Source organism: Brienomyrus brachyistius, chromosome 8 (genome assembly GCF_023856365.1).
Source record: "Brienomyrus brachyistius isolate T26 chromosome 8, BBRACH_0.4, whole genome shotgun sequence".
Classification (NCBI taxonomy): domain Eukaryota; kingdom Metazoa; phylum Chordata; class Actinopteri; order Osteoglossiformes; family Mormyridae; genus Brienomyrus; species Brienomyrus brachyistius.
In genome coordinates this window covers 8,894,766-8,909,690 of record NC_064540.1, presented here as the reverse complement: position 1 = coordinate 8,909,690, position 14,925 = coordinate 8,894,766, and the positions used below count along the sequence as shown (strand labels likewise).

General features: G+C 51.8%; 1 protein-coding gene and 1 long non-coding RNA gene across 3 annotated transcripts in view; both read left to right on the top strand.

Moving 5' to 3' along the window:
• Nucleotides 1-595: 595 nt before the first annotated feature.
• foxp4 (forkhead box P4) overlaps nucleotides 596-14,925 on the top strand; it is a 39,770-nt gene continuing 25,440 nt past the window's right edge. Inside the window, exons 1-3 of one of the 2 annotated variants that reach the window (XM_049023790.1) lie at nucleotides 596-759; nucleotides 4,581-4,667; nucleotides 11,251-11,398. In XM_049023790.1, the coding sequence (XP_048879747.1) occupies nucleotides 649-759; nucleotides 4,581-4,667; nucleotides 11,251-11,398 (346 nt within the window). In that variant the 5' untranslated portion in view covers nucleotides 596-648. Of the gene's footprint in view, nucleotides 760-4,580; nucleotides 4,668-11,247; nucleotides 11,399-14,925 lie in introns of both variants that reach the window. The other variant, XM_049023789.1, reaches the window with a different exon arrangement.
• On the top strand, nucleotides 4,735-6,894 carry LOC125748030 (uncharacterized). The gene is made up of 3 exons (XR_007399440.1): nucleotides 4,735-4,880; nucleotides 5,008-5,022; nucleotides 5,065-6,894. It is a non-coding gene; the product is annotated as an uncharacterized LOC125748030 (long non-coding RNA).

Sequence of the window (14,925 nt, the reverse complement as noted above, 5' to 3'; positions counted from 1 at the left end):
AGATAACTATCTATCAGCTCCGCGTTTGTCCCTGGCGGCCGCTGTTTGTGATTTTATTTAATGATACGGAGTCATCATTGCGTGTTTGTTGACATTATTTCCAGATAAGCCTTTATGTTGCCTGGGAACAAATAAGCAATGGTGGGATTTCACAATGGTTGCTGCATCTGGGCAAAGAGGTGTCACCGATGGGCCTGTAGCGTGTGCTGTACAGGAGCCCTACGCTCATTCTGGGCAGGTTTGAGAGGGGGAGGGGATCCCTTGCCAGGTCTGAGGGGGAGTCCCCCGAGTGCTGTGAGCAGGCCAACCAGCCGGGGTTAAGTTAAAGATTGACCTTCTGTTAGAAGCAGCTAGTCACCAGTGACCCCAGCAAATTTATTTGAACCAAAGGAACCTGTTGAGATGCCTTCAGGTGAAAGCCTTGGGCAAGTCTGTGCATGAATGAATGTGGGGAAAGTCTGAGTGACGAGACCATGATGACGGTGGTGGTGATGTAGATGATGATGATGATGATGATGATGATGATGATGATGAGGATGCTTTGTGTTCTGTCTGAGCACCTTAACGTCTGTATTGGGGCCTGTCCCTCTTCCCCTCACCCTCATCCACTGACGTGCTTCCCGCATACCCTGGCAGGTGCCCGTGTCCATGGCAATGATGACCCCCCAGATGATCACACCCCAGCAGATGCAGCAGATCCTGTCCCCCCCGCAGCTGCAAGCCCTGCTCCAGCAGCAGCAGGCTCTCATGCTCCAGCAGGTAAGCTGGCATCCCACCCTCCATGACCTCTGACCTCTGTGACCTTCAGCTTCACACCGACTGTCCCCGTCAGCCCCCGGAGTGGGCGGGTTCTTAAGGACACGTTGTGCATTTTTGACACTTTACATATTCATTTATTCAGCTGCCGCTTTTTATTCTAAGTGACATGTATGCCAGTCAGTATGCCAGTCATATGCTCATTCGCATTCAAATCAATTTTGATTGCAACATTTAACTGTTCAACTTTTCCGGTTTCTGTAAGGGTAAGAATAGACCCCCTCCCTCCAAAAGTCCAGCAGAGAAGCTGTTTATTGACAAAGAAGCCCATTTCCTTGATGCCCCAATGATGCATTTTGGTCCACTTTCGTGATGTCATACCTCCCAAAATGCTTTACCAATAATTTACTCTCCTTGCCCCCACAACAACCCAAAACCATGCACCCAACCTTGCAGACTTCTCCCCCCCCCCCCCAAGTCCTCCCACCCCCGCTTTCTTTAAACGCGTTATTAAACTGTCACCCACATGTGCACGCTGAATTAGCACACGTGTATGTGGCGTGTGGACGTGGATGCTGATGCGTCACGGGCCCAGTATATAAACACGGCGCGGCGTGCTGGCGGCAGGCCCGTGGGTTTAATCGGATGCGGAGGAGCATGTGCGAACGAGATCTGATGAAATTAATCACTGTGAAAATACGCAGCTTCTCCTGCCGTTAAAAATGCAGACGTTTAAGAATCTGTTTCTCGTGGAAAGTTATTGGAACAAAAAAGCTTGCGTCGTACTGGGCTCCTCGTCTTGCCCCCCCCCCCCCCCGCTCTGGATGAGTCCGCTAACAGCGGGGGTGTTGGGGGTGTGGGGGACGCGCAGGGTGTCACCCTTTACGCCTCTCCTAACCTTTAATTACCCCACAGCTGATCGCCTGTTATTTCTCCTCCATTTGTTTTTTTGTGGGATACAGCGCAAGGTCATCGTAATGGGAATCTAAGGTGACTGCTCCTATGTGCACGGAATCATTGAATCAAATTATTAAAAAGAAAAAAAAACGTTTAATTATCCCTTTTATTATTCGCCCAGCTTTCCCGCTTTCTAACCACATGAATTATGGGGGTAATGAGTGGGCGCAGCGCCCCTCTGAGGCTGGGGTGGGCCCAGCCGAGGGGAGTGTACTGGAACTGGTTGGCGGGCGGGTAGCGAGGGACTGGCCGCGCATTAAATGGGGTTTTCGCGGACGGCTCGGACGTGCCCCGATTTTGGTGACGGCCCGCTAGGGGCAGCCTGGGGACCGAAGCGGGCGGCCGGTGGTTCACCCTGCTGCGCACGTCTGGCGATTCGGAAGCTGACTTTAGCTGAACGCGAACCCTAGGTGTCATTTCTCTGCTGCACAGCATCTTTCAGGCCATGAGGAAAACTGCTGCCCCTGCATAGCCAACCTCCCTTTTTCTTGCTGTTTTACATTTTTTTAATTCAGTTACTTTATTTAAACTGACTTCCACGGGTTGTAATACTCAGCACTCATTTTGTACATTTTGCTGATGGAAAACCGATTAGGAATCTCCGCCCTCGGCTGACTGGATGGTTCTTAACAGCTGTGCTCCTCATGTAAGCTCTGTCTGTGCACGCCGGCCAGCTGCACCCGCTAGGTATTGGTGAGGTCTAGGTCGACTGCAGACCAACTGTTTCAACGCAGACCAACACTGCCGCTCCTTAGGTTTGTATGTATGGCTTTCTCTTCAGCTTATACTGTCCGGACTCTGCTGAGGAGCGAAACTTATGCCTCATATGCAACTGTGGGAAGTGAACACGTCTTCTGAGATGTAAGACGCCAGCGGCGATAAGGAGGACCTGTAATTTTCTGGTTGTTAAAGTATTTTTTTTTTGTGGCTAAAAGAAGCTGTACTTTACGTGTGGGTGGGTGGCCACATTTCGCACATTCCCGCCGGACAGGTCACTCGCTCGGCAGGAGATGCCGATCTTAATGGGACTTCCTGGATAAATTAATCATGTGAAAGTAAAACAAACAGACTGGACTGGTAGTGGCTCCTGCGGTTAGCTTAGCCGTGCTGTGTGAAATGTGTAATGACAGTATAGCTGGTCTAGAGCCAGCCAGGGTCAAGGTGGCGTGAAGTGCAAAGCAAACATGCAGATCTTTAGAACCCCCTCTTTTAAATGAGTTCTACTTTTTAGAGTTTCCTTGGCAGGAAAAATGGGGGGAAAAAAATTAATTTCCCCCCTCCTTTGTGGTCATTCTAGGCATCAATGCTAACCTTTGAGCTTCAGAGGGCCTTTGCAGAACCTTGGCAGCCCAGACGGATTGGGCTGTCATTTTTCGGCACTCTGAGGTTGCCTCGGTGATGGCTGTAGACGTTCGTGTTTGCTCAGCGCTGAGGTGCAGTTCCACCTCGGAGCGTTTCTCATGGAGGGGCTGGGCAGACCCGCCACTTAGCATGCTTATCGCACGCCCTGTCAACTTCTGCCTGAATAGCAGCCGCACACCTCTGATAGCTTTTCTTTTAAGATAATTAGGGATGGAGGCGGCGCAAGAACTGCAAGTCTGCCAAGGTGTGGCAGGCCGAGGGCACAAGCTGAGCAGTGTGTATCTGCGCAGAGTTAATATCCCGTTCTGCTCCGACACTGAGTAACCAAAGGAGTAAACAGCAGCTGGGTTTGTCAGAACAGACACCCCCGCCCCTCCACCTCTGTATGCCTTTCAGAGGTTGCACAAGAAAAGACCAGGCAGTGCTGTGTCCTGGGCAGGAGGGAGGACGGTTAGTACCCTGACCATGGAGAGGAAACTGGGTGGAGGGGGGGGGTGTCAAATTTCTGTATTCTGTGGAAATCTCCCCCCATCCCCAGCAATAGCCACCCCCGGGGCAAGTCAGGAAATCCATAAGTTTTTTTAGCCTGCAAGCTTGGAGTCTTGGGTTACCCCAGCAGCTCGGGGCGAGCCGTGCAGGACTGGGGGGCCTAGGGGCAGCAGCTTTAGCGAGTCTTCTCAGCGGATCCTCCACAGGTGTTTGTGTTGAAGCGAAAGGGAATGGCAAACATTCTCTGCTCCGAAAACACCCCCCCCCCCCACCTCCCCAAAGGGAGAGCAGGCTTGTTGTGTCATGCCAAGTCTTTGTTTTTCTCTGCTGCCCCCCCCAATTCGCTCCAACTTGAAAAGATTTCGCTTCGTTTAGTTGCTCCTCACAAGTGTTTCCCAGAGGCTTCTCCCACCTCAGCATACGTTCCGTTGCACAGAAGATGCCCACTTTGAGAGGTAGCCTAATCCCCCCCCGTAGCTAATGAGTTCCCGGGCAGGCTTTCAGGTGGGGTGGGGGCACGGATTCAAACGGCGGATGTTTGTGCTGCCGGAGATTAGCCCGGTTCCCAAGCGATCCCCCGGCTTGCAAACGGTCCATAAGATCGTACAGTGTTTGCGGTGATAGGGTTCAGCATTTAGCTGCTGTCAGTTACATGCTTTCACACTTCCAGAGCAGCAGTCTGTGCAATAGCAAGGTAAAAATAACACACGTGCACCTCTGTACGGGTTTAATGGGTCGCATGTGCTCAACAGCGCGACTGCTGTCAGCTGCGTTCCCAACGGCGGCGGGTCGATTATTAGTGCTAGACTCCTCCCCTGGTGAGACTTTGCTGTTGCCGCCCGAGGGCTGAAGAGTAACCCTTCACACCCTCAATTGTGATACTTAACCGAATTCACTTCAGTGGCATATCCAGCTGTGCGTGTGACCCATTTGCAAGTTTCATTGACCTGTTTGCGTGAAACAGATTGCGGGATGAGCCTATAAATGACCACCACGGTGTTGTCTTCGTTGTCCAGCTGCAGGAGTACTACAAGAAGCAACAGGAGCAGCTGCACCTCCAGCTTCTCACACAGCAACAGCAAGCAGGAAAGCAGGCCAAAGAGGTGAGTGGTGCACATACAACACACCCTAAGGTTTCCTTCTGGTAAGTGACAAACTGCTTGGAACTGTTTGGGACTCCCGACCTTTAGGTTCTCTTCTGGTAGATGCTATATGGGATGCAGTGCTCTTAGGTTCCCTTCCTGTAGATGCCATTTTGGGCACTTTGCCTTTAGGTTCCCTTTCAGTAGGTGCCCTTTGGGACACCTTGCCTTTAGGTTCCCCTTCCTGTAGATGCCATTTTGGGCACTTCGCCTTTAGGTTCCCTTTCAGTTGGTGCCCTTTGAAACGCTTCGCCTTTAGGTTCCCTTCCCATAGGTACGATTTTGGCCACTTCGCCTTTAGGTTCCCTTTCAGTTTGTGCCGTTTGGGGCACCTTGCCTTTAGGTTTCCTTCTGGCAGGTGCCATTTTGGCCACTTTGCCTTTAGGTTCCCTTCCAGTAGGTATTGGTTGGGGCACATGTCCTTTAGGTTCCTTTTTGATCGGTGTCTTTTGGGATGCATTACCATGCCTTGCATCCAGCCTCAGATCGGATTCTGCGTTCAGCAGCACAGCCACAGGCAGAGAGGCATGCTGTCCTGCATAAGGCTTTCTTATATCTTAGGGTTCTTTGAAGAATGTGATTAACAAGTGAGTTTAGCAGAAACTGTTCTTTTGTGGAATACATGAAGTCTTTTTTGAGCTGGAGATAAACATCAATCACAGGTTTTTCTGGTATCATTTGGTGGTTCTGTTCCAATGCATCCCGTCTTACTTGGATTCACTCATCCTCTCCATTAAAAATGTCCTTTCTCGGTTTGTGTTGGAAGTCATCCAACTTTCTGTGAGCGCTGTCTGTGAGTTTGCTGCTGTGCGTGTTTATTTGACCCGTGTCTGTCCCCCCGCAGAGATCACTATATCTTTGGCATCTGCTACCCCTCACACGCCCCTGCTGAAACCTGCCCTTGCTTTTACTCTACACTGTATGATTAGAAACATGGATTAAGTCAATGAAGGAATATGGATTTTCATTTTTCATTTAATATACACACAAAATCACTACGGGTGCCGTGTTAATACTTATTAAGTATTAATTTACAAGTCTCCCAGCTAAGCCAGCGCGAAAATCCCTATTTATGCTTTGTGGGGGAATCGTAGCTTTTCCTTTAATTGTCAATTAGAGCAGTGCACACAGACAGGGTGTCTTCAGTAATGAAGATGAACAGGAATCCTGCTGGATCATGGGGGATAACTCTACAAGACTACAAAGGAAGGCCCTAATTGCATGGCTGGGCATTATGGGAAAGAGACTGGTTCATGAGTCTTAGGACAAGATTAACTCAAGACTTTGACCTCTTAGCATCCTGGTTTTGAATGGACATTTTTTCTGAGCGCTGTCAACTGTATTAAGCTTGTTCCTGCTCTGTAGATTTTTATTTTATATATATATATTTTTTTTTTTTACACTCAACACTACTCAGACATTGGATTCCCAAGCACCAACTCGCCCGTTAAAAACCGGCATTTAATTCTGCCTCAGGTAGCATCGGGCTAATCTGAAATGACTCGTGGCGCCGCACTCGCGTCCCGAGAAGTCTGACACGTTAGGTGCGGTTCGATCCTGCAGGTTCCCACAAAAACCTTTTGAGGTGAAGATGTCCTGTTCGTCTGGCCTGGCGGAGCCAGCACAAGTCTCTTAGTTTACAGTGTTGCTCAATGGGCCCCAGGCGCCGCGCTGATGTGCATAACTTGCAGGGCTGACATTTTCTCATGGAAAGGAAGGTAAACACCACCCAGAAATCAAAACAAAAACAAAACCCAGCTGAAGGGCGGCACAATAGTTGACGTTCTTACGTATTAACAAAGTTTGAGTGATGAATAGGATTTAATTAGAGCGACGTGTAAACATGTGTAAACAGAACGGCACATTGTTTTAAGAGCTCGATCTTGTTTTGATTGGCTCTGGGTATTCTGGACCGGTATTGGTGGAATTTTCTGTCAGTGCTTTGTGGAAATTAACACTGGGTATTAGATGTTACCTGTAAACAGGTGACAGGAGTTCTTACTGATAAGTCTGATACTACTTGTATCTGCACGGGTGTCACGTTTTGGCCCGCTCTTTTTCTTCGTGACGGAGATGCGTGAAATGGGGCGCGATGGTTCAAACACACATGGATGTTGTAAATACTTGTTTATCTCGAGCGATTTTGAGAATTTTTGTGGAGAGCAGCCCGCCCGTGATGGAGCTGCTACCTGAGGCTGGGGGGGGGGGGGGGGGATGTTTGGCAGAGGAGGATCATAACGTTACTGCATCCCTGGGAGGCTGCTTACTCCCTGTGCAGAATTGGCCCCCACCCTGGCAAGGGGGTAGGAGTGTGCCGGTCTGATGACTGACGGGGGCAGCACGCGGGCTGGCTTTCCGTCCCTTTGCCGACCCGCTTCATCCTGACATGTCGGCCTTGTTTTTGGCTGGTGTACCGCAGTGTGGCTTTAACGTTTAATAATCGCTGTTTGGGGCTTTTTCCTCAGGTGTCAGCGGATTCCCAAGAGGTACGCCGACAATATTAATGAGCATGTAAAGAGTTACGGCGGCGGAGTCCCACGGCACGCCTGCCGTGAGTTTGCCATCGGGCCCAGCTTGCGTTTCCTTCGTTCTGTCGATGCCCATCTTGTCAGAGTGTCAGGCCCGCGTTGTTGTACGTCACATGACGACTTAGCCGATGGATTCCAAGTAGTTTGGGTCGTGTCGCTTCTGAAAGTGCTGACATGGGGAGGACAGGAAGGAAAAATTACGTTGGGTGCAAAGGAGTTGAGATGGGGTGGGGGGGGGGGTAGTCAAAGGGATTTTATTGGGTCTGAAGAATCCCCCACTCCTGAAAAGGTAGGGGGATTAAGGCACATTAGCCAGACCCCGGGAGGCCGCTGCGACCAGTGAGACAAATGCACGTAAACGCGATGCAATGCACCTGGAGGATGCGTTCCGTCCACACAGGTCTGCCTGTGTGCGCATGCATAACACACACACACACACACACACACACACACACACACACACACACGCAGGTTATGGTCCCAAGTAAGACCTGCAGTCTGACATTTGCATAGAATGGCATAGTGGAATGGGCTTAGGACAGAAGGTGATAAAATGAAGGGGGGGGGGGGGGGGGGGGCGCATGTCTTGCTGTTTTCTTGGCCTCTGGAGTTTTTGAGACATTTTCCCTTATTAAATATTGGTGCAGGGATGAAGCAGGCTTTTAAAGAGCAGGGTGCCATATGAAATTAATGTCAGGGGGGCGGTTGTTTACGCTGCCTTGCCCAGGCTGGGGCTCGGGCCTCTCGGAGAGCGTGAGTCTCGCCTGAGTGAGTTTTGCGGGCTTCATCTGCACCAGCATTTCTCCCAGAGAGGAAAGCGGTGCTCGGAAATGCTGTGTGTCTGTGCCGTTCGTGATGGAGGCTGGGGTCCCAGAGCACCACGGAGCTGTGAGGAAGGACTCCCCATGCACGTTTGAGGAGCACAGATCAAGAACCGTCAAAAGGGATTTTCCTGGACTTTTTCTGTACCGGTCTAGCTGCCATCTACTGGTAAGAATGTGGAAGTGTAGCCACTGCCTTTATAGGGCCCAGTACTCCAGCCCTGGGGCTTATTTTTGTGCAGGACAGATTGGACGGGCCTTCAGGCCTCACATTCTGCATTTAAAATCTATCAGCCCGGAAATAAAAAGCTGTTTTTTTTTATTTTGACGTGTCGGGTTCTATTTGTGCCTCCGTGCATGTGTGCGGTGTCTGCCTATAAATGTCTGCCGTGTGCGTGTTTCAGCTTGGCGTGCGAGCTCCTCGCGAGGCCACGAGCTCCGGCGGCGGACTAAACGAAAGGCAGGCAAGCGCGAAATTTCACGTCGGCCCCGCTGGGGAAACTAAAGCGGAGCCGTGTGGCCGTCCCTCGACCGGGGACGCTTGTCACCTGCAGGGACCGCGCCACCAAGAGCTTATCTCCAGCCCAGTCCTGGTGACCTGTCCCCATCTCCCCGGACACGCTTCGGGGCGGGCGGGCAGCGCCGTAAGCCACCGTGAATCCGCCTCCCGTCCTGAGAGCGAAACACCGGCACGGCTTAAAAATAGTTTGTGCTGCTCTGATTTCTGAGGTAGCTCTGCTTTGCCCAGAGAGCTGGCAGTGAGGGGAAAATTAGATGGAGCCCCCTCATTTCATTCTGGCTCCCCTAGCCCCCCGCCACCCCCCTTCCAAAGCCTTGTCTGCTTCCTCTGTAAAACGTGAAGCCTTTGGTTTGAACTCGGAGGAGTTTTCTGAAGTTTTAAAGTGTGAAGTAAAGGTTACTTTAATTGCTGTCCACATTGCTGTTAGTCAGCAGAGGAGTGTTTAAAAAAAAACACACACACAGCACTGGGGTGGGGGTCGGTGGGGGGTGCGCGTCTGCACGATATATATCCTTAAAGGAAGGAAGCCCGTGGAGCGGCTGGCGATTGGGCACCCCCGCACCGCCGCTCTGCTTTTTAGGGAGTGGCAGCGGCGTTTAGAGTGCAGCCCTGACGGCTGAGGCGGCGAGTCGCCCTGGAGTCAGATTAATGAAGTACCGCTGTCAGTCCGCGGCGGCGTGCCGAAACTCTGTTTGATGTGCTCATAAATCAAGCTGACAGGCCTGTTACTGCGCTAGCTTTAGCCACTCAACTGAATCTAATGTAAACAGAGCGCAGACACAATGTGTTAAAGAACTTGAACCATGTCTCTGGGGGAGAGATGAGGAGGGGGGGCTTTAAGATGCTGCTGTTCGTCTCTGTGCTGCCACAACTCCCTCCCCCCCCCCCCCCCCTCCAGCATCCCTCCTGGGGTGAGGGGAATACGCCAGTCGCACCATCGCCGGTCGGGGCGGGGTGGCACAGGCCACTCTCACTCTCGCTGTCGGACTGGTTCGTATCTGGGACGCGGGGCGTGTTCGCAGGGAGCGGAGGCATACCTGGGAAGATGACCTGTGTCAACGTTCTGAATACAGACAGATATCAGATGTCAAAATGGCCAGGTAGCCAGCATGAAAAGCAGAATCAGGATTCTCGGTGGCCATCTATGGGCATCATCTCCTGAGGGGCTGGCAAATTGCCCCCCTCACCCCCACCCCGGAAAGCTTTGTTGCTGTCGGAGTGAAATTACGCGACAAAGTGGGCTCAGGGCCCCAAATGGGCTTTGAGCAAAACTGGTGGCATGAAGGGCCCAATTAAACCCACTCGTCAAGACGAAATACACAGAACAATAAGCCAGAGAAAAAATAGAGGAAGAAGAAATTAATAAACATGTAGATGTGGAGTAACAACAGGTCTGGGTATCTGCTGAAAGGCTTATAAAGTCAATAAAAGCATGTAAACAGTATGGAAAGTTGCGTAGGTGCCAAACCCAGGATATAATGCGCTGTGCACGCGGCTGTCGGCCTGTAATGGTCGCTGCGACTTTCTGCCCCTTCGCACGGCTGGTCTGCAGCAAACCACGCCTCACTTTATTGTATTTCTCGCGAGAAGTGACCCCACTTCCCGCCACCACCACACCCCCCGGAGACTCTGAAAGGAAGAGCCGCCGCTTACACCCAACTTGGAAACGGGAGTCGGGCTAGGGGGTGGGGGGGGAGGGGGGGGTCTTATCTGCACCAGATAAAGGCCATCTTTCACTGGAGGAACATCAAAAGTGCATCGCTGGAACAGCTCAACAGAGAGCGACCGGGCGGGTGGGGGCAGTGGGGGGCGGCATTTATCAGGAGAACAGCCCTCGACGTTATCGCCAGATGCCGTGTTGTCCGCTGCAGACGACCCCGCTCGGATTCCCCATATTTTCGCCTCCGAGGCGATGTTCCCGATAGCAGCCCGGGGAATGTGTTCCTCCCAGCTGTTCCCGGCCTGGCTGCTCTTCACACGTCTGTGCCGAGCCTCTGGGATTCAGTGTTAATGAAGCGGCCGGCCGTTTTAATCCCGGTTATGTCATGCCAGATGTGGTCATTGCTCTTTTTTCTGTTTGTTTTTTGTTCCCATTGGCCTCTTAGTTTGGGGGGGGGGGACTCAGTTGTCCTTAATATCTTTTTTACGAGAGGTGCCGTTTCGGGGAGTATTTTCCATAGAGTGACTCATGGAGAGGAAGAATGAAGTTTGTGACTAGTTAAGCTCACAGTACCTGTTAACTACTGGTTTATTCCTGCTTCCCAGGAGTCTGATTTCATCTGCCAGTTGGATGTGCGTATCATACTGTCCACTGCAGTGTTGCGGGACCCGCCAGGTCGAGCTCGTACCCCATTAGACCATCATACCTGAGAAGTCCCCGGACAGGCCAGGCATTTGCAGTCTCCCTGAAGTCCGTGGCTGGGAAATGGCACTGTGGTGGGGGGGGGGGGGAATGATTAGGAGATCAGCCGACTTACTCCACATCGCACGCCTCTGACGAATGACTCCCTGTGGGCTAATTATTAACACAAGGGTAATGGGAGGGGGCCGCACTGTGTCCGGGACAGGAGGACGTGCTGGTGACGGTCCCTAAAGCCCTCCCTGTAGCCTGGGTGTAAACTCTCCTCTCTCTCTCTATCTTCTCTCACCCCCCCCCCCCACCTGCCTCACAGCAGCAGCTGGGGAACAAACAGCTGGCCTTCCAGCAGCAGCTGATCCAGATGCAGCAGCTACAGCAGCAGCACCTTCTCAACCTGCAGAGGCAGGGCCTGGTGAGCCTGCAGCCGGGACAGGGGGCCGTGGCCATGCCAGCCCTGCAGCAAGGTGAGAACCGCAGACAGGCAGGAGCTCACAAGCACCCCCTGCTGCTGGATGTGTGGTATGACGGGGCCTTAGCTACACACAGATGTCTCTCACGCTCCTACCTCAGCTCCAGGATTTTGTGAGCCTTTCTGTTGTGCCCCCCTTGGACCATGATGGTGATGAAGCTCTACAGGTCAATTTATAAAGCCTGGTTAAGGACAGAGGTGGACATTTCAGGTCCAGAAAGTATAAAACCAGACCATGATTTTGTTTCAGCCAACCAGCTGTGTGCTCTGTGACTGTGACTCTTCAAACTCGGTTGGTTGGTTGAAACAAAATCCTGGTCAGGATTTTCCAGCTCTGGTTAGGGAGCAGGTAAGTATGTAGCTGAGCAAATGCCGTCACTGTGATTTTGCACAATCCCACACCCGGCTCACGCGAACCTCTGAAATTGGTGTGAGTGCATTTGTTTTTTTTTTTTTCGTATGTAATACTAATAATAGCAGAGGTTAAAAAACTGTTCAGTGGCTCCTTCCCAAAATCAGCAATCAGATATCATCGTAATCCATTAGTATGGGGTTTTTGGGCCCCCCCCCCCCCACCCCCCAGGACAAGAAACCGCAGTCGTGCTCTTCTGACCACATGTGAGGCTCGTTAACTTAATCAGGTCATAAAAAGATAAAAGGGACGGTTGATTGTTGGTTTTGTGGAAGGCAGTCATTTGGATAATAGGTAAAATATGCCCTGAAATTCTCTGAGCTCTAGGGGCACATGGGTGGGGGGGGGGGGGGGGGTCAGGAGCCCTCATCCAGCTAAGCAGATGCCTGGTTAGTGTGTATTATGTGTAGTAGATGTGTAGTATTTTTTTTTGCCTGGAATATTTTCCTTCTGTTTGTTGCCACTTTCCCTCAGCCGGGGGGGGCAGCCCAGCCCATCGGCGAAGCGGCGGTTTTTGCGCTGTCTTGGGTGACCGGAACCACGTAAATAAGAAAAGCCCCCCAGAGGGGGCTTTGTCCGCGGCCGCCATTTGGCGTGGTCTCCTCGGCCGGGGTCAGTTCTGACCCAGGCAGCACAAACTCCGCCCGTTTAGCCTGCATCCTGTGCTTGTCCTTCATATTCTCTTTCGCTGTATGAATTAGGCTCCCCAGCTCTGTGGGAGCCCTACTCAGGTCCCAGCTGTGAGCCTCCTGCTTCGCCGGCTGGTCCTGCCACTGCTTGGCGCTGATGTAACTGTCCGAAGGGACTGGAGAACCAGTCACCCCAAACGTGTTCACCCAGGCCTCTCTGGAAGCCCCTGACGGGGTCTGCCACACCGCAGCACGGCTACGTGGACTTCCTCCGCCGTCCCTTTGAGAGCGGCGGCGCTTTGTGGCGAGCCAGCCGAGCGTGTGCGTTCCTGGGCGCGGTCACGCCCAGCAGTCCCAGGCCTCGTCTCTCGCCCACCGGCAGCACTGCCGTTTGTCTTAATGGCCTTCTTAAACAAGAACTGTTTTAAAATGCAAATCGTCCCGGCCGGCGAGGATGGGGGGGGGGGAAATCAATCGGGCTTTTTTTTTTTTTTCCGGCAAAATCGGCAGAATACCTGTCCCATATGCGCCACGCTAACGAGCCGGAGCTGCTTAATGAAGCAGGGGGGCTTTTTCTGTTTTTATTCCATGCTCCTTTTCAGCGTAATGCCCCTCTGTCGCTCATTTGCATCCCAGGCGGGGGGGTGTGTGGGGACGAAATGGGAGCGCTTCAGACGTCCTCAGGTTTTTCGGCTGGGAGTGGGGGGAGATGGGGGGGAGATGGGTGCCCCGGTGGTCCCGGATGAGCAGCTGAAGACAGGGCCGGTGTCACAACAGGCCTCTCCGTGTCTTTTATCCAGAACCTTCTCTCTCGCATATTAATCAGGGTAAACGCTGGCATGAATATTTAAATAGAAAAGTGGGGGTGAGTGGGGGGGCATCATCTCACAAATGACAGGCTTGGGTTCACTTGAGTCATTTTCCCTGTCGGACGCGAGCATGCAGTGGCTGACTGTGTTAGTGTGGGATGCAGTCTCGCTGTGGAGGAGGGGGAGTGAGAGAGAGAGAGAGAGAGACTGTGTGTGTGTTTCTGTTTGTCTCAGTGTCTCTGTATGTATCTTGCTATCTGTGTGTGTGTGTGTGTGTCTTTATGTGTCTGTCTGTCTGTGTGTCTGTCTGTCTGTCTGTCTGTCTGTGTGTCTGTCTCAGTGTGTGTGTGTGTGTGTGTGTGTGTCTGTCTGTCTCTGTGTCTGTCTGTCTCTGTGTCTGTCTGTCTCTGTGTCTGTCTGTCTCTGTGTCTGTCTGTCTCTGTCTCAGTCTGTCTTTTTCTCTGTCTCAGTCTGTCTGTCTGTCTGTCTGTCTGTCTGTCTGTGTGTGTGTGTGTGTGTGTGTGTGTGTGTGTGTGTGTGTGTGTGTGTGTGTGTGTGTGTGTGTGTGTGTGTCTGTCTGTCTGTCTGTCTGTCTGTCTGTCTGTCTGTCTTTGTTTTTCTCTGTCTGTCTCAGTGTGTGTGTGTCCGAGGAAACGGGTCAGGTCACAGCCCAGCCTGTGAAAGGAGGAGGCTGGTGCCCCTAGACGATAAAACAGGAGGGCAGTGGGGCTCCATGTCACAATCAGTCTCCTCCTTTTAAGTAACACTGTAACGCCTGACTCTTTGAACCTTTTTTGTTGAGAGGGGGTGTCTGAGGCCTGGCAGGGCCACCGCTTGCATGCCGCATTCCTGTCAGGCGGGAGGATTATTTAGCCTGGGGGGGGGGGTGTATAACCTGCCTGTATTCTGGGAAAAACAACAAAACACCCAAAAAAGCTGCTGCTGTCAGATTCTGCTGTCCGGTGACAAAAGGAGCAGCCAGGGGACTTTCAGCCGGTGGAGATAATGAACCAGAGTGAGCTGTTTGCTTTCCCCGATTTGGAGTCCCCTCCTGGTCCCCCGCCTTTACCACACAGTTAACAACCCCCCCTCCTTCTGGCCACATGCCACCTCGCCTGGTTACGTGTGGCACAGGGCATGTCTGGCAGTGTAGCGTTTACCGTGCTAATATCAGCCCGTCGGCTAGGTTTATGATCTCGGCCTGGGTTAAGCCGTGCCAGCTGGCCTGGGTTCAGGCGTGGGATGGTGCGGGGTGGGGGAGTGATAAGGAGATCCTCCCAGACTTCCTCCGACACACCATGATCGCTCTGTGGATAAACCCGCTGACTATATATGCGAAACAGGAAAGTCCTCGGACGGGAGATTAGCCGTTTCGCAGAACAATTACAAAAAGCTGTGTGTAAAATTTTCCTAGCCGAGATATGAAATTCTAAGAATGCAGATTTATTTTTCATCTGCAATCTCCAGCCTATTTGAGTGTTGCTGAAGGAAAACATCTGAATGAAAGCAGGCCAAGCCTCCCAAACATGTGCTCTGATCCCCGTTTAGTTAACACGTTCACAATCTCCATGATAGAATGTCCTAATTGTACTTGCGGACATCTAAATGCACTACAGATGTATGATGTGGACTGCTTACATTCAAGTTTATTTTTTTTTAAATCAGTGATTGT